General features: G+C 46.4%; 3 protein-coding genes across 3 annotated transcripts; 2 read left to right on the top strand and 1 right to left on the bottom strand.

Moving 5' to 3' along the window:
• Positions 1-6,672: 6,672 nt before the first annotated feature.
• Positions 6,673-9,018, top strand: N7520_000628 (uncharacterized protein; the record flags this gene model as incomplete). The annotated part of the gene is made up of 4 exons (XM_057134563.1): positions 6,673-7,013; positions 7,068-7,179; positions 7,239-7,885; positions 7,947-9,018. 4 exons carry the CDS (start codon positions 6,673-6,675, stop codon positions 9,016-9,018), a joined length of 2,172 nt encoding a protein of 723 aa, XP_057000499.1.
• A 4,723-nt stretch (positions 9,019-13,741) lies between these two features.
• Positions 13,742-16,632, top strand: N7520_000627 (uncharacterized protein; the record flags this gene model as incomplete). The annotated part of the gene is made up of 12 exons (XM_057134562.1): positions 13,742-13,925; positions 13,981-14,037; positions 14,089-14,324; positions 14,378-14,508; positions 14,560-14,842; positions 14,898-15,073; positions 15,121-15,727; positions 15,776-15,848; positions 15,901-16,082; positions 16,130-16,247; positions 16,297-16,383; positions 16,439-16,632. 12 exons carry the CDS (start codon positions 13,742-13,744, stop codon positions 16,630-16,632), a joined length of 2,328 nt encoding a protein of 775 aa, XP_057000498.1.
• A 79-nt stretch (positions 16,633-16,711) lies between these two features.
• N7520_000626 (uncharacterized protein) lies at positions 16,712-18,298 on the bottom strand (the record flags this gene model as incomplete). The annotated part of the gene is made up of 5 exons (XM_057134561.1): positions 16,712-17,208; positions 17,285-17,307; positions 17,363-17,426; positions 17,489-17,779; positions 17,830-18,298. The coding sequence occupies 5 exons, from the start codon at positions 18,296-18,298 to the stop codon at positions 16,712-16,714; spliced, it is 1,344 nt and encodes a 447-aa protein (XP_057000497.1).
• Between the last annotated feature and the right edge of the window lie 967 nt (positions 18,299-19,265).

The following is a 19,265-nucleotide window of genomic DNA, read 5'->3' as shown; positions in this document are numbered from 1 at the left end:
CATATGGAGCGCGCGCATGCCCAGAGATAATATGATTGATGTTGGGACGTGAGTTTCCAGCGGTTTGCACAGGAGATTGTGCAGGAGGTTGTGCAACTTTAGTATCAGATGATGACGACGACTCAGTAGTCGCATTATTGCGCTTTCTACTAAATGCCATCGGTCATATAACTGGGAGCTGGACAGGTAAACGATTTGGAGGGTACATAAAGTAAAAATTGTTGGTAATGTAGTATTTATCAAAACAATTCAGGTCTACAGTACGCAGTGGACGGAACGATTTTCTTTATCAGCCTTTCCAATGAGGCAGACTTATCTGACTAAATAGTCATTTGCCACGGAAAGTCCAATGTCCTGCTTGGTGGTCTTCCTTTGATTGGACGGGAAGCATCGTCCAACCAACAAATGACCGTCTTTATGGTAAGTCAAACATGATCCATGGTAGAAGAGAATCTCGTGGCCATTAGCTTAGCTACCAAATTACCCCACTTTAATTTGATAGGTACTTCGTGTACGCCCAGATTTATATAATAATTGGTCTCCCTCGGCTTCAGCAGTAGACTAAGCATTTGTCTATATCTTGCCACCAGCACAATCATTCCCACCATACATAGCCTTACTATTAGAGATTGATAAATTCGTGTGAAACAAATTGACTTATCTGCTGTCATGAAGGACTATTATCTACATAGTTGGGGTCTAGGCGCATCGAGGCCTTTGTCACTTTAGAGCTCATTTGCCCGATTCAGTCAGGTCACGGTCTAGCATGGGGCGAATATTGATTGGTCCCCGAAATAAATCTGGCGACGCATGGATACAAATAAACAGGGGCTCAAAACTTTCCCACAAAATATCTTCCACTGAAATGTTTTGCCTCGGCATCTTATCCTTCAATGACCTCCACCCCAGATTTTGAAGCTACCAATTTCTTGGACAGCATAGGACACACTACACAGTCTATTGTGACTTGTCTTCGCAACAACAAGCTGAACACAAAGAAAATTCAGATCCTCCTATCGGATTATAGTGTGGATGCACTACATGACGGTCGGCTGATTGACACGGCACTATCCGACGGTCGTTGTGTTGACCATGCGACAAGTTTACTATTCGCCCATGTTGAGTTTATTACATGGCTGGTTTCACATAACTACACCATTACTACAAGTTCAGTCAAATGGTATAGCTGGAAATCAATACTGAACAGAAACCGCTTTCACTCATCCCCGACATGTGCACAACCGCAGGAGATAATTGGAAGAATACGGAAAATGGAAGAACTTGTTCGGGCTGATATAGCCATCTACCAAGTGAGAATATCTCTCAATATTGTTGATTGAGATTGATTCGCTAATTATCGTCTCAAGATTACTGCTGGTCTCATTGGCTTCCAGCATCCGATTGCCACATCTCCCTCTACTTCTCCAGGACCTACGATACCACCTGAAGGTAAAACCCGACTTGTGATCTTTTTCGAATGAGTGATCTCAGTTTTATAGAATTCCATCTTGCACTTCGCAAAGGCTGGGATACTGCCGTATTTCTCTATTGAGCTTGAGGTACGGTCAAGTCAAGATTCTAGCCCATCAATTTCAATTTATAAATACAAGTACGGACCAACAAGTTTGTGGCATTGAAGAAGACTATTGAACGTGAATTCTGAAGTGTGACCTTATATATTGTACAGATATAGACTAATGCATGAGTGGAATAGGTGTTCCTAAAACATATTGACCGAGAGTGCAACAAATAAGTTGTCTCTTCACGTTCAGATAAATGTTAGTTAGTTCATTAGAGGCTACACTATCATCAGGCTTCATCAGGGACAGGCCGAATGGTATGCTCATAGAATGACAGATACTTGAAATGGGGTGTGCAGAAACCCTACCATTGCCGAGCTTCAGGTAAGCTTGTAGGCTTGGCTGATCTTGTCAAAGCTCCAAGCGGTGATATCCGGCCTTGGTACGCTGACATACCTCAAATGAGAGTGATGTATCTCTTTTAATTTGTACTTCGATTTGTGATTTCCAAAACGAACGCGGTCATGTGATGGTATGAGGTTTTTCAGATAAGGTGCAAGGGGCGGAGGACCGTAGTAGCGCAGTTGTACATAGCAATTTTCAAGAATCTCTGGCGTTCGCTACTAATTATGACGCATCTCTGCGTTGTAGAAGAGTCCGGCTGATCGACTGCGTAGGTGGACATGAGGAAACATCGCCTTCGAGAGAGATCAGAGACCAACCATGGGTTGCGAATATTGGAATAGTGGGCGTACCTGGAGGAAAAACAGTCTTCTCATCAGCAGTTCTCGCCTCCCAGTGTATCTTTTGAGATATTATCGACCACCGTAGACTGTGATAGGGGCAAACGTCCATCACTTTGCGCCTGAGACTGTTCAATAGCCTTCGGGCGCTTTTTGAGGGATATTCGGTGCATGTGTGTGGCGATCATCCAAGGCTCATCAGATCTATCAACTTGGGTTCATGGAGGCAAAAATCAGATAGAGCGGGCCGAAGACCATTTACTGCTCTAGAAACACGGCTGAGATTGTGAAAGACCAACAGAGGAAGAGAATGAAGAAATTGAAGGCTTAATAAGAAGGGCTTGGGGAAAGTGGATATGATGGACCCGACATGCTGGGCCAAGGAGTCCTCCGGACTCTTTTTCCGCATTTGCCATTCCCTTCCCTGATCGTCCGTCCCCATGGACTGAACAATGTTTATCAATTCCAAAGGATCTTGTTCATCGGGGACCTTGATCTGACCAGACTCCAAATGAGCTTCAGCCGTGAATCATCCCCCCAAAACTAATACCTTCATACGTACCCCATTGCTGTTTTGGAAACCTTGAACCCTCGGAGTGTGTCCTTGAAATGAGAACGGACCTCAGATTCTCTTTCACAGAGGTCAAATCCCAACTGTCTTCACAGCACCTCTTGCCACGAACTAACCGACAAGGAAATTGTGCAACCTAGCAGAAAAATGGTAGAACGGAGTTGCCAGGTTGAGGGGATGAAGATGCGGATGAACTCTTGACAGATACAAGATGCCGGAAAGACCATGTGAAAAGAATGAGTTTTAATGACCCCCGCTTCCCCAAAATGCTGATGCGGACGCTTGTTTTTCTTGCTTAGTGCGAATCCCTCGATGGTCCATTGAGGCACCCCCTACTGGAATCCACACGGCGCGCGGAGATCTTGGATGACAACGAGGTTGGCATAAGGAATTTCAAAAGGTATCACATCCGCACTCGTTGTCGTGTTGCAAATACAGAACATAATATCAGATAGCTCTCTTGCCCGATCGGGTTGAGGATTCTTCTGACGAGTCGACCTGGTAGGCACTGAAGTTCATGAAAATCAATAATTCATCTCTCAAAAGCTCCCTCGAATTCCCTACCGGCGAACCCAACTACCGACCAACCTACCTACCTTGAGATTGGGTTGACCGGCGACATGACGACCCTTTTGCCACTCGATTATCAGGAGACTGTGGCGAATCATCTGGCCCGGTGTGAAGTAGCAATTCTTCTGATTTCATTCAAGTCTAACCCCTGTTGCATGGGTTTCATCCTTGATGATAGGAACTGCATCCTCAACCCCAAGTAATACACATCGACGGTGCCTCAAGTCCAGACAGGCGATGAAGGTCATGGAGTCTCCATGACTTAGGACAACCACCAAGGAAGCCTCCTTGAGTAAGGAGAAACGAAACAAGAGCCAAGGAATGCTTTTGGCTCGACAGAGAAATGGCTTTCACCGATACTGGACCTAAGTAGGCAGTATTGGTGTGAACAAACCTACTCCAGAGATGACGGCTTTTTCGGCGGTTTGATCAACTGGGGAAGGTTCGACCAGGCTTGTTTCTCCGGTCACCAGAAGCAAACCAACAGATTGTTCCAAACTACCCAGTTCCTTGGGCTCAAGAGACCACAATAAAAGTTTTTTATTTTCAATGCAGCCATCATTTCATTCACATGAAGGAGGGCACACCCAGCTTGAAGCTTCACACATCGATACCGGGCGTCATGGTTTATTCGCGTTGGTTTGCCCGTCAATGCAAAATGAATATGTGGAGGATAGGTCATCGAGGCTCAAGGCACCATTTCCAACCGAATCAGCATGTCCAACATGGACGGCGAATGAAGTACGGATGCTGGTGATAACCAAACGCGGTTGCCTTTTCATGAAGGTAATACACTCCTGAGCTGGCCATGACGGGTCACACTTTAAGCCCGGAGACCAGAGGCCTGTATTCCTGCCAACCAGAATCATGCCTGTTCCAACAAATCCGGTCACTAAAGAGGTTGCCTTGGAATGAACAATGGGTAACATGAATAACCGAATTGTTTTGCATAAAAATGTCCACAAACGGGCCCTCGTGCTCCCAAATTCTGCCAGATACTTCTATCGTCACCAGCCAGAGCCAGAAATATCCGTTTCAACTAGCCACCAATGGGCCAACTTGCAGTATTCCGTCGACGCTGACATATATACAGCCTTGTATGATCGACTTGGACAGTACACACCGAAATCGGCTATTGTTGCTTGTGGTGTTCACGATTTGCCGTATTGGGGGGTCAGGTGTGGTGGCTTCAAGGGCAATGATTTTCCTGGTGACGGTTGTGTTCGATATACGCCTGATGGACGACTTCGCGCGTATTTCGACAAAAGGTCAATCATTATTGTGTCGCCGGGAGGTATTCGATCGGGCTGATGTCATGCGCGACCCCAAGGGCCTGAGTCGAGGATCTAAGCACTTGCAGGAGAGGTTTTGGCTGGCCTAAATGAACGAATCTATCCCAACTGCATGTGTACATCGTCAGTATCCCGTTTGTATCAATGGGGCTCAACTGTGACGGCGTTTCATGCTTACCCGAATGGGCCGAAGTGGCCATGTGCAGGACCGGTGTTGTTCTCGAGCAGTTGCAATAGCATGAGATTGCAGTCACAGCTCAAAGATTCACGGCTCAAGGATTCACATTCGAGCCGTGCAAACGAGCTAATAGGGCTTTCGGCCTATGATTCTGAACTGGCCTGCATAGTGCTTGTGTGTCTCCTTGATTCAATGGGTGTCGTGGGAGTTCGCAGGCCTCGAGGCTGACTATTCAACCGACCGACTAGTCGACTGGCCGACGGCGACACTTGCGCAAGAAACCAGTTGCATATGAAATGAACACCAACTCCCACATCACAGTTCAAAGAAAGCAGCTCAATTGAGCTCGTGGTGTTTGGGCGTGCGTCTGGGTCGTGTGGTCGGGGTCGTCGTGTGTGCCGCAGGTGAGGACGTCGAGTGCGTTTTGACAAGAGCCAAGAGAGGGATCCTGCAATTCCAAACATCTCAGCCTCGGTGAAATACTCAATCGGATGAATTTTGGGTTGACTCACTTAACTGTGGAAGCATTACGCGAAATGGTGCCCGTGAACCGCGTTGTGCTCCTGCTGAAATGCTGACATGCTGAAACTTCATAATAGCCCACCAATATCACGAGTTTGATCCGACCTCATCTGGGCGTCATGTGTCATTGTATCAGTATGAAAATACTTTTGCTTTGTACCAAAGGACTAGCCTCGTCTTTCCCAACTCGAAAATGATGATCATCAGCATGTAGTCTCAGAGAAAGACCAATCGCCTTCAGCTGATAGAAAAGGGTAGATTCGCCACTCTATTACCTGTCGCCAATGGGCCGGGAGCCTAGTTCTGAAATGCAGAGTAGCATCTGTTGCTTTGCCTCGATAATGAAAAAGGACACTGTGTGATAGGGTGAGAGCGGGCCAAGAAAGAAAACATTATCACGGGAATATAATGGAAGTGTTGCCCACACGGCAAAATAAGTGACCACCCAGGTTACTAAGTCACCTGTGGATATAATTCCTCAGTCCAGCAACGCTCTCATCTTAAGAGAATGGGGTTTCAGCGACAATCTTGTCAGTGCCGTTTCTGGTTTAACCAAGAAATAACCCTGGGTCATCGCAAGGAGCAACTATGCCGGCTCTCACATCCGGAGCTCGAGCCACCTGGAAGAAACCATCCCCAAGGTTATCAGGCCAAATACAAGCTATGGATGGCTGATGATGTCGCCATGTACTAACATCGAAATAACTTGATATACATCGTAAAACGCCACCACGATACTACACACTCTTATCAGCTTCTTGCTGACTCTACAGCCAAATACTTCACTCGCAAAAACCTCGATATCGGTGACATCATCACAAAATAAATTAAATTCGAACTAACTATATCCACTGGTGATGGTGGAATATACCACCATTACGCATACAGGCGATATCTGTATCTACATGGGTCTATTCTGCTACAAGTGCGAAAAAGAGGCAATATCTCACTAGTTCTAAAGTGATATAGATCTTCTGACAACTTGTGATGAAAGCTACTGACAGAGATATTTCCATACGAAAACCATCCATTTGTTTGGTTTGGCTGGGAACCAACTATCGGAAAGTGGCAAACAACGCGGCTATTCCATCCAGCATACCAGAGTGCACCATTTCTCAACCCAAAGAACCCGCAACCCACACCGCCCAAAGGGACCTTTGTTTAGGGTTCAATGGGTATTGGTGATTGATGCTGAGGGTGTGCATTTTATCGGCAATTTTCCTGAATTTATTGGCTTGCGTTCTTCGTGTTATTTTGACCCTTCAGACCTTGCACGATGAATCCTGAATACCCATCGGAGTATCCGGAAAACGAATCAGCCATATTCAACTACGACTGGGTTAACCCCCCGTCCACGCAGTCTTCAGCGTTCGACTTTCCTGCTGACTCCCTCCCCCATGAAGAAGTGGTCACCAGCGACCGGCCGAATACTAAGGTCGCGATTCCTCGAATAGTCAACCCCGGTACTTGGACCACCAACAGTCGAGTTAGTCGGGCCTGTGAGAATTGCCGTGAACAAAAAGCTAAATGTAGCGGACACCGTCCTGTCTGTCATCGTTGCAAGGATGCCGACATCCGGTGTTCGTACGGGGACCGGAAGCGGGAAAAGATGGCCAAGTAGGTGGATTTTCGATGGAGTAGCCATCGTCTCACCTCTAACAACCTCTCTAGACAGCTGAGCGAGCTAACAGCCCAGGTGGAAACCTACGAAGCCCTCTTGCAAGATATCTATCCTAGGCTAGATACGCCGTCGGCCCTTCATGTTGACCAAACTCTTAAAGAGGTGTGTTTTTTGTAACTAATCCTTGTTTCCCTTTCACTTACCCGTCTCATCCTTTCCAGCTTCCAGGCTCTTCTATGCTCCACACCGCCCCCGAGGGCACGACCTTCGCCCTCGGGGCCATCGACTACACCGAAGAAGACTTTAATCGCGATGAGAAACTCCAGGCTATGGGATATGTGGGCGAGCACTCGGAAATGGCGTGGTTGTACCGACTCAAACGGGACTTGGAGCAAGCCAGGACGCCGACCAGCAACAGATCCGATCGCCCTTCCATCTCATCGGTGAATTATTTCCATGACGACCTCAAAATAACAGTACTCGACGACGTTGACCTTCTGGCACGCCCCCCTCAACACGTCGCAAGTCAGCTCGTTGAAAGTTACTTCTCTACGGTGCACCCTACCTTCCCGATCATTGGCATGACGACATTCCTCGGACAGTACAATTCCTTCTACACCGACCCCAACGTACGACCTGGAAAACGATGGCTGGCTGTTTTGAATTTGATATTTGCTATTACGGCGAGACATTCTCTTTTAATGGGCCTTCCACCCCATCCGGAGGTGGAGAGCTATTTGGTATACTTTACGCGAGCGTGGCGACTCGGGATCGATAATGTGGCGCTACTTTCACATCCGAACTTACAGCAGGTCCAAGTCGAGGGTTTAGCGGCTTTCTACCTTCTGTCTGTGGGCCAAGTTAACAGGTATGGATTTTTGTGGGTTTTTTATCTTGCGGTACATAATTTTTGACTGGGATTGTCTTAGGTCATGGATAATCCTTGGTGTTGCGATCCGGTCCGCCGTTACAATGGGGCTGAATCTCCGCAGCGAGAGTAACACCATTGGGCATCTTTCGAAGGAGATAAGATATCGGGTGTGGTGGGCGCTTTTTATGTTGGATACCGTGCTATGCGTTATGACCGGCCGACCGCCTAGCACCAGCGATACTTTTTGCTCTACACCTCTCCCGTTACCGTACGCAGAGGAAGAGTTCAGCGACGAGCGTATCATGCGGCTTATCTCTGATCAACAAGCCCGGAATGCGTTCATGACTTCACTTCTCTCCACTGAGTCCGCATTGACGAATAACGAAAGCAACGCGAATCGTCTCCATTTCGGACAGCCCGAAAGCAAAGGAGAGCAGGCCGAGCAGATTACCCAGGCTCTCGCCCCTAATATTTCACTATACTTTTTATACGCTGTGGATTTGGCGTTCCTCACCCGCGAAGCAGTAGACACACTCTACGCACCTCGGGCGACGCGACGATCATGGCGAGAAATCGAAATCCAGATATTCACCTTAAACAGCAATGCGGACAGATGGCTTTCTCGTCTCCCAACAGAATTCCATTTTATTGAACTCGATGCATCGCAGCCTTTCGCTCGGGAGCGTGCCAGCCTAGCATTTCGATTTTACACCACCAAGTTGATCATTTCACAGCACTGTCTTCGCCGCCTCACTGACCTATCCGGTGCGGGTTCACCCGGACCCGTTTGTGATACAATGGCGGCTATGTGCGTTCAAGTCGCAGGACAAATCCTTGATCTTCTACCTGATGAAGTAGATACCGCCTGGTTATATCAAGTTTCCCCTTGGTGGTGCATCCTTCATCATATCATGCAGTCCAGCACGATTCTTTTAATTGCGCTATCCACAAAACTCCACCCCGTCATATCGGCAGCGATTAATATCGCAGAGAAAGTGAAGAAGGCTACCCGCTGGCTGAACGAGATGTCTGTCAAAGATCCTTGCTCGCAACGTGCTCTGCTCATTTACAGGGATCTGCTCTCGCGTCATGCTTCTAAACTTGGATTGGAAACTGACATCGGGCTCTAGATATGGCGTTCATTCTACATATTTATCTACCTACCCTGAGCTTGTGTTCAAATACAACTCTTCGAGGGACCTTCATAGGTGTCATCGGCGTTTGAAGACCACTTTTCAGCCATCCCTTCGATTTGCCGAAGGGCTCATCTACAACTGAACGAGTTTTCTTGGCTTAAATCTCGGCATTTCTTATCTTGTTTCTTAGGGTGGGGAGTCACCCCTCCCTTTTTGTGGGTCGATATATAACCAAATCCCGTGTCGCTTCAGGCCTCAATGTTTCTCCATGGCCTTTCATGAACTTCGTACCCCTCTCATGAAGGGCTCGTATGAAGCACGTACCAGGCCTCTCAATACCGATAAACGACTTCTAGAGGCTTCTTCCTCTGTTGCTGCGACATCAATAAAATGCCCCCGGATAAACCCCATGAGCGCCCGGGATAAGGACGAATCGCTAAGCGGGTTCCTCGCTTACTCTGCCAGGTTCACGGACGAAGCCCTATTTAGGCCTCACCGGGTGGCTTGCTTTCTTCAGACCGTTGGGGCAAACAAAACACTAATTATGCATCATGTCCAAACCAGACATCCCAATGCAGTGTGATTAACTATCCAAAAGGTCCCCGCAGTCTGTTCCTCTTGAATTACCCCGACAGATTTCGCTGTTTTTGCAACCCCTTTTCAAAGGTCGCATGTTCATACCCAACTCTACATAACCATTGGTCCTTGCCATGCTCCTCCAATTCATGTTTAGCTTGAATAGCAGCAAGTATGGCACCATACTGGTCGACACTGACCAACGCAGCTGGATTGTGACGTCAAGCATGGCAGATAATTTTCTGCATATTTGGAGGCATTCCAGGACACTACCTGAGGAAGAACAGGTTTTATCTTTTCCACACGCATTTTAATCGTATTCGTGGCCTTGTCATTGGCCCCTTCACGTGCGGAGTTTGCAGTAAGTTTTGCAGGTGTACGCGTACAAACTAGCTAGATGCATCATCTTAAACAGTTTCAAATTCAGTCCATATGTGGGCTTTAAAAGCCTGGGCTCTTTCCATTTTCCACTGATCTCTTCCCAGCCTTCTCATAAAGCGATAGAAATCATCCTCAATTCGGGTCTTCGTCTGGTTGCCCCATACCTGCATCACTCACAATGTCATGTTGTGAATCTGCAACACGTATTTCGATTGCTCAATGAATAAGTAGTGTCAGATGGGATGGGATCTTCGACATTTAATACTCCCCAGGCATCCTGCATAGAAGAGGGTGTGCTGACCAGCTAGATTTGTCGCTATAATCCCAGTGCGACATTGAACTGCATTCTCATTAACAGGTTACTGCGATCAACCCTTCAAAACCTAAAAATAATTGAGCAATAGCGAAGTGTGAGCTTGCCAGTGCAACGAACAAGTTATGAACAAATAATGGACGGTGTGGGGTGGCAGAATACAAATTACGTCACTTGAGTTGTCGCTGTCCCTGAAATACTCATTTCTATTCCGCATCCTCTGTCATGAAAGCGATCCCAAAGTCTCCCCCATTTAGCCGACTCAATAGTAGTCCCCTGTATTTATTTGTTACACCGTCGTCTCATAATAATTTCTAGACCCCATGAGTGGGTCGGACTCCCTCTGCTGTAGGTAGGCAACTTTCGGGCGTTATAGACTACACCCAAGAAAATATTGACTGCGATGAAGATTGCAGGCGACAGGCTTTGTGGGGGAGCATTCAGAAAGGGTGTGGATCTACAAGCTCAAACAAGCCCTCGACCAGGGTAAAGCGACCCCCGTCGAAGAGAATGCCAACCGCCCTTCCATTTCATCCATGAACTACTTCCAAGATCAGTCCGAGATTTCCTCATTGAAATTCTGGGAATATCAGGGGAGTCGCCCCACGATATTGCCGATCAACTCGCTCACATGTGTTTCCTGAACGTACATCCCGCATTTCCAGTTATCGACAAGACGACGTGTTCACGCCAGTACCACCTGACCTTTTATTCGAGCGGGTGTTCCACTTGCCAAACAATGGGTAGCAGTTATTAACCTCATAGTGGTTAATTCATCGAGGCATTTGATATTCCTGGGTGACCGGGCTCCGGGGAACATGGAATATACAGTCGACTTTTCACGCTCGTGGTTGCTGGGCGTAAATATATGTAGATGCATTCAAATGTTCTCAAGCCAGCCAATTCTATAACAGGTACAGGCCTAGGCGTTGACGATCTTTTACATCCTCTCATTTGACAAGGTCAACCAGTAGGTCTGAATGCCTCTGTAGCCTTCGAGGGTCTGCAAAAACGGCCGACATAAACAATAAACTGTATCGATTCACCGTATGGACCGAGCAAGGGAAATAAAAATGTGACACTTATTCGTATCGTCCGTCGGTACCCAAGCTTTCACGATTCTTTTTATGCAACATGCACCCGGCGTTTATCATGCAAAAGGCATGTAGTCGACTAGTACTTTCCTGACCCCACTATTCAATAAAGACCCACTCGCAAGAGGTGCTACTTTGGACGCAGATGGGAAGATAAGAAGGCTATCAAGCGGCTGGCCGAGATTTCCACGAAGGATCCCTCGCAGCGAGCCTAGTGTATATGTGATGATATTCTGTCTCAACTTAGCTGAGGGCTTGATTGGAGCTCGATTCGAAATTTTGATTAGTATCAGTTCCTCCCTAGGATTTGTGTTGCGTCTTTAGTCATTTCGGCACCGGAGTTTACGTGACATCAAATTTTATTTGTATTTTCGTTAGGCAATTGTGGAGGATTCAGCCTTGAGGGAAGACTTGACCAGGTGATAGATTATCTTAAGGTGCACTTGATACTATAGAATATTCGTTTTTCTCGGAGGTACCATCAGTGGCCTGCTTAAGAAACTTGATTAATTCGAGTTTATCTTATGACTGAGTTTCCGCAGGGCTGAGCGCATCCATGGATGCACATGAACTACCAATATAGTTGCGATCTGATTGATGGGGGGTTCCAAGATATGCATCGTGCAAGTCAGCAGAGCCTTGCTTCTTATGCATCTGAATTGCATCATTTTCTTGAACAACTTCCTAAAACTGCTGCGGCCAAACTTCTATGCTCTTGAAATACAGGCACTCAATCTCCATGAGTGTGCATCGCCGCTGCTTGAGGCATTAGTATTTACTGCAGTGAACTCTAGAGCTGACTCCAGTTTCGAGCTCGGGATACAACTAAATCTTTGACAAGAAAATTGTGTTATGACTTAGCCGCAGTGTTTGCAAGACACTTGGTTGACAATTCTCCGACCATGGTCGACTGGGGATTGATCGAAGTGGGGACCCGGTGCAATAACTAGCTCGAACATGAAGTGAATAGGAGCAGACAGTACTCGGCTTTGTGTATGATCGCGCTCTTGAATTGAAGATAGGATAACTAGATCAAAGCCTCGGAATCATAAATCTCTCTGATCGGTGGGGCTAAGTGGGAAAATCCTGCACTTCATATATTCTCTTGGCAACGCTGTATAAACCTTAGAATAATCGGGGACAAGTGTCTTATTCCAATGTTATCTATAATCCGGATTCCATGAGAATCATACTCCACTGGCTGCACTTCACTCAAAAGTCATCTACTTAGCAGCCTGTTTGAAGCGACTCGCCTGCGGTTAATCCGTGGAGCTGGGCTTTGTAAGATAACAATCATTTGTAACGCTACTGATTGCCTCCACAAGAAATTTTCAAGGCCTTTAACGTAGGAATTCAAACCTTATAGTCTAACCTCACTAGAGAAGTGGGTAAATCCTGATTTGCCTGCTTCAATAGTCTTATCACGAGTCATGCGACTTCAAAATTAAGATTTTCGGTCACTTAAAGCTTTAGGCTTATATGTAGTCTAAAGGGGATAAAGAAACCGCGACCGATAAGCTAATAAAGTTGCTTTATCACGCTATCACACAATTCAGTACCTTGGCCGAAGCCATTCCGAAGTTACGCCTTTTAGCCCACTCTTGGATGCTTGGCATGACACCTTACAACGCACTAAGCTGGCGACCGGCCCTATGGAGAGAGATACTCCGCATATGTCTCGAATAAGGGCATTTTATTGCGACACAGTATCCAATCAGACGTTAGCCGGTGTGGATTACAATGCTTATCATGGACTGACCGGGTGGATTGATGCTCTACTAAACAGCCTATACCCCATTCCAAATAACGCGACATCTACCCCACTTATGGCTCTCAACACTTGGAGTAATGTAAATATACAAAATTTGGTTTTTTAGAGCCAAATGAGGGGCCATGGCTTATTTTCGACTTACCATAGCAGGGAGATCTCCGACCAAACATATCCAGACCCAGTGAATTTCGAGTTCCAATTGAAAGCAACATTCTATTAAAAATGAAGAGATTATTGCAAAGTTTCCGGAATCAGAGGAGTGATCTCCTATCGGGGCATCCTGCGTAGGTTGCATCGGCAAGCCTTTGCCTATCGGTTTTCAATTCCATAAATCCGGACCTATCTAGACTCCCTAATCTAATGATTCTCCGGGATCACCTCTGTCCATCCAGGTGGGTCTGTCGTGATAACAAGTGACTATTGCAATAAGGCTCGGCACCTACATACGTTACATGGATAAAATGGAAGTCGCTCCCCACCTTGGCAACGCAACCTGTCCACATTTTGATAAGAATAAACCTCCCAGTCGGTTCTGTCGGCTCGCGGACCTACAACATATTCATGTCTACTGATACGGCAAAAATGGATACGTCCAAAGATTCCGCTAAGCAGGCGGATATATCGGAGACGCAGGATGCAGACTTGGAATCGGAAGACATTACCCAAGACTCCGCGGCTTGGCGATATCGATCGGATAGAACGGAACTCACTGAACTGACGCCGGTTGAAGCGTTTAAGTGGAGTGTGGAGGGGGACCAGTCACCTTGTAGGTTGAAAGATGGATTCAATGAACAGGAAGCACTTGTGTTGACAATACTTAGTTCCCGAAGTAGCAGCTTGTGTGTCAAACAAGGATGATCCAACAATTTCCTGCAACAGTGAGATATTCCATTCATGTCCAATAAACTTAACTGACCAATGAATTACAGCTGTTCGGGCCTGGGTATTGATGACGATTTTCGTCATGCTTTTCTCCGGAGTCAACCAGTTTTTTGGCCTGAGATATCCCTCACTTTCGATTGGATATGTCGTCGCTCAAATTCTGGTATTTCCTATCGGTCGAGCATGGGAGAAACTTCCCAGGTGGAGAGTCCCACTGGGCAAATTCACTTTTGACATCAACCCAGGCAAATTCACTATCAAGGAGCATGCGTTCATTGTTATTGTGAGTGATGATTTTCTCAATGATCAACAAGAAAAGGAAATTAACATGTATAGTGCGTCAATATTAGCGCTTCAACAGCCTATGCCCAAGGCTCCCTGGTGGCCATCGTAAGTCCAGTGTATTGGAATCGCGATTTTGGAGCCGGATTTTCTTTCCTGTACCTTTTGACCACACAGATGATAGGGTAAGAACAACCAAGAAAGACTCCATCTCACATGAACTGACGCCTATTCAGCTTTGGGTTGACGGGCCTTGCTCGCCGGTGGATTGTTTATCCAGCTGCCTTGGTCTGGCCTACCTCACTATCCTCAACTGTCCTCTTCCGCGCACTACACGAGCCTGAGAGTACTAAAGCCGCCAATGGCTGGACAATAACTAGGTATAAGTTTTTCGCTTATGTCACAGCATTTGGATTTGTCATCTTCTGGTTCCCGGATTATATTTGGACAAGTCTGAGCACTTTTGCTTTCATTACTTGGATTTGCCCTCACAACCAGAAAGTGAACACGTTATTTGGGGTAAGTGCTGCATAGCTGTGCTATTGATGAAACTTTACCAATGCTGACTGCTCAGATGAACTCCGGTCTGGGTCTGCTACCTATCAGTCTCGACTGGACCCAGATCAACTATGCTGGCTACCCGCTCATGACACCCTTTTATATCACCTGCAACGCCTTTGCAGTTGTGGTGTTATTTTACTTCTTCTTGTCCCCCATATTGTACTATGCAAATGTGTGGTACAGCGCATAGTAGGTTCCCGACTTCATAACCAAATACCCATATACTAATGAGCCAGCCTTCCGCTTCTCTCATCAAGCACCTTCGACAACATGGGAAAGTCATACAACGTATCACGAGTGGTTGATTCCAATCTCAACTTCCTGGAGAGCGGCTACAAAGAATACTCACCAATGTATATCTCTATGGCATACTCACTCACATACGGACTGTCATTTGCAGCGGTAACTGCCATAGTCCTGCACACCTACCTCTACAATGGCTCTGAAATCTGGGCTCGGTTCAAGGATTCACGACACGGCGGCGAGGATATCCATCGACGACTGATGCGAGCCTATAAAGAAGTTCCAGACTGGTGGTATGGTGTTCTGACCGTGATTGTGTTGGGCCTGGGCATCTTGACAATAAAAAAGTGGGATACTGAGCTGCCGGTCTGGGGATTTATTGTGGTTTGCTTTGGAATGGCGGTTCTTTTAATAGTGCCGGAAGGCATTCTTCAAGGAACTACAAACCAGCGCGTGTTCCTCAACATCATAACAGAGCTGATTGCTGGATATGCCTGGCCCGGAAAGGCGATTGCTAATATGATGGTCAAGTGTTACGGCTACAATTCGGTGAAGCACGGTATGGACTTTGCACAGGACTTGAAACTCGGACAATATATGGTAAGCATGCTATGTCACGTTTTGTCGAGTCAATGCTAAAATCTTTAGAAAATCCCACCCCGTGTTCTATTCTTTGGCCAAATTTATGCTAGTGTGCTAGCAACAGCAACTCAAACTGGAGGTATTGCTTTCAAATTGAACTTTAAAGTTTGGTGCTAATTTGATGAAAATAGTCCTACGATGGATGCTCGGGCATATCACTGACCTGTGCGAATCAACCAACAAGCAACGATTTACGTGCAACGGAGCCAAAGTCATGTATAATGCCTCCTTAATTTGGGGGACCATTGGCCCACAGCGAATGTTCCAGTCTGGTCAGGTTTACAATGGCCTTGTCTACTTCTTTCTGATTGGAGTAAGGTATTTCATCGTTCATCTTGAGTCCATTTGCTGACAATATAGCCTGTTGTTACTGGAATCGTCTATCTCATTTACCGCCGATATCCCAACAGCTGGGTGCGCTACATCAATGTTCCAATTTTCTTTAATGCTGCTGGAAATATCCCTCCTGCCAATACCAGTGGGTCTCAGCTTATTCTTGTAAAAGATTTTGGAAGCTTACAGATTAGCCCAATATTCGCTTTGGTTCATCGTCGGATTTATTTTCAACTACCTTATTCGCAAGCGTGCATTTGACTGGTGGAAGCGTTACAACTGTAAGTCAATATGTCCCTCTAATCTTCAAAGTCTTTGCTAATTTGTTCGCCATAGATTTGCTTCAGGCGGCTATGGATACTGGCACGGCGATCGCAACCATTATTATCTTTTTCGCACTAGGCTACCACTCCATCACATTCAGCTGGTGGGGAAATAACGTGGGATCGAATACTGATGATGCAAACTCCGTCCCATGGCTGAAGGTCCCAACAGGTGGCCACTTTGGAAAGGGGCCTGGCCAATTTTGAAGAAGAATCTGCTCAGTATTCAACTTAGTACAGGCAGTTTAATCAACTATATTGACAATTCAGCTTAATGATACAAAATTTAGCTACCGTAAACCCTTGCCGTGGCGGGTGTAGCACCAGGGTAGAATGAGTTAGGAACAGTGGGGATTGCAATAGATGTGGTCAGTCCCAGTCCTGCGGTGAGCTGGTTGGGCATTGTTGTGGCTGAGTAACCAGATGGAGCAGACGTCACAGTTGAGGTCACCGTGCCGTATGAAGTGTGTGCAGATCCTGCCTTCAAGCAGTATCCCGAACCCCAGGCATCTGCGCACTTGTAGTACTCAGTGCTTCCTGACTCGGTCCACATGTCGAAATCTTCAATGATGATGTTTGTACAAGGCTGAGTTGACGGGCACAGAACGTACAGAGGGGCTCGTGTGGCACCGTTTGCGCATGTTCCTTTCCAGTTGCTGAAGGTGATCGAGTTGTACAGGACGCCATCTCCTTCTTGCAATGTTTCTGACGACCAGTATGCATCAATATATAGAGAATAAGCATTCTCGTGTCCGATGAAGTTTTGGAGGGTCACGTCCGTCACTATTCACATCAGGTAATTAGTTAGGGGCTCGAATAGATTTTGTCGATCCCTGTTCTTCAGGGGGGCTGGGATTACCTGTTCCGTTTCCTCCGTTACTCCTATTAATAAAGTCAGTTTCGACGTATTTCTTCTGCTAATGGAAAAATGACGTACTTGAACATAAACATTTGGTTTGAATTAACGGTGTAGATGTTGTTGTATTCGACTTTAGAGATATCTGTCGAGCACAGTCAGTAACTTCACTTTACTTCGGTGATCAGTTTGTGGTCCACAACATACCCGTGTCAACACCCAAAGAGCCCATGGCGCAGCCACCAGACCAGTTGCAGTAGATATTCTCGACAAGGATGTGGTTTGCCGGACTCTTGACTGTAACACACTCATCCTTGTTTGTTACCTCAACATCGTGAATCCAGATGTCAAACCCCCACACGTCAATTCCATCAAGCCCTCCCTCATTTCCACCTCGAATAATCATGTTGTACACCTCACCCTGGTTGCAAGTATCAAGGGTGAGATGGAACGCCGGAGAGTCAACAAGGGCAATGTCATGAATGGCAAAGTTGGTCACTTCATTCGGTTAGTACTGGACTTAGAAAAGTAAAACCTTTCACACTCACCGTCATAAAGGCGCAGAATACGTGGGCCGTATTCCCCCTCAGCATGGAATACATATCCATAGCCTTGGATGGCACCCTCACCGCGGGAGGAATAGATTTCAAAGTCAGTGCTATGCTCGATGTAAATCATGGTGCCCCCAGCAGTACCCGTTCTAACGATGATGCCTTCCAAGTTGATGGCCCACGCACTTCCACCACTCAACGTGACCCAAGTGGCCAAGGCAAAGGTTCCCAAAGGAATATTCACAACGCCACCATCGATGCAGGCCTCAAAGGCAGCCAGAATAGCAGCCCCAGAGTCAGTCGTTCCATCCGCTACAGCGCCATAATCAGTAATGTCGCAGATCTTCACAGCCCATTTGTCATCAGTCGAGGTTAATGGACCAAGTGGGTAATCAGTGGTATCTGCAAGCTGTGCCCATGCAGCAGAGATCCAGCCAAGACCAAGAAGCAGAGCTTTGATTTGCATGATGTTGGTAGTTGTCTGCAAAACAGTATTGGAAAAGGTGCCCTGGCCAGGCTATTTAACAGGAGAACTACATCCTTCGGACCTTCTACCACTAGGGCGGGAAAAATCTCCGACTCCAGTGTCTTGAAATAAGTAAGCGCTATTCATGTGTGTGCACCTGAGCACTAATTTCCCTATAATCAAAATCATCACCGGCGGTCTTGGCAGGGAATGCGCCGAAGAATTCGAATCCACTTAACTTTTATTTATGGGAAATCCACCGAAAATGTTTCAAGTGACGCCCAAGTCATCACATCTTTGCCCCAAGTGGCACGGAAGACCGGCCCTTTTCCTGAGAGCCTGCGAAGGTTTGAAGCTATGGCACATATAAATGCACCAATCACATTTCCACGTGATCAAACTAACTCGTGTTTTCTCTGACTGATTTAATGGATTGTAATAATTTTATTTCCGGGTGAATATCTGTTAGTATCTTAGCGTGCATTTGGACCCTTATGCCGTGCGCCCCTGTTTCAATGTGCCGACTGACCCACAGTAGCTCTTTGGCCCATGTGGCTTCTTGAAAGCTGCCCTCAAGGTCTTTTTGTTGCATCATTTCACCAAAATTAGTGTTTTTAATTTCCCGTATATACAAGCTATCAAGAGTCATGATTTGATTAAATTTGATAGTGATATGGAAAAACTATTTGATGGGTGAGCTAAAAGCGAGGCCGGAACGTTGCGCTGCATCGGGACCAACTGATACACTAGCTCACTTGTCCAAACATACCTTCCTTGAATCATCGTCTGCTCAGAAAGACTGAAAGATCAAAATGAATGTGACTTGAATGCAACAGGTTCATCCTTTTAACAATAATGCGGCGTTTGTGGCTAGATTTCGACATATTGTGTGGCTCAATGGCTGTTATGTCGCGCGCTTTCATGAATGATGGTAGAATAAATGGCTATCCCTTCAGCAAAGTCACTC

Source organism: Penicillium odoratum (assembly GCF_028828045.1).
Source record: "Penicillium odoratum strain IBT 22623 chromosome Unknown utg000001l_segment0_segment0, whole genome shotgun sequence".
Taxonomy (NCBI): domain Eukaryota; kingdom Fungi; phylum Ascomycota; class Eurotiomycetes; order Eurotiales; family Aspergillaceae; genus Penicillium; species Penicillium odoratum.
This window is presented reverse-complemented; position numbering and strand designations above follow the sequence as displayed.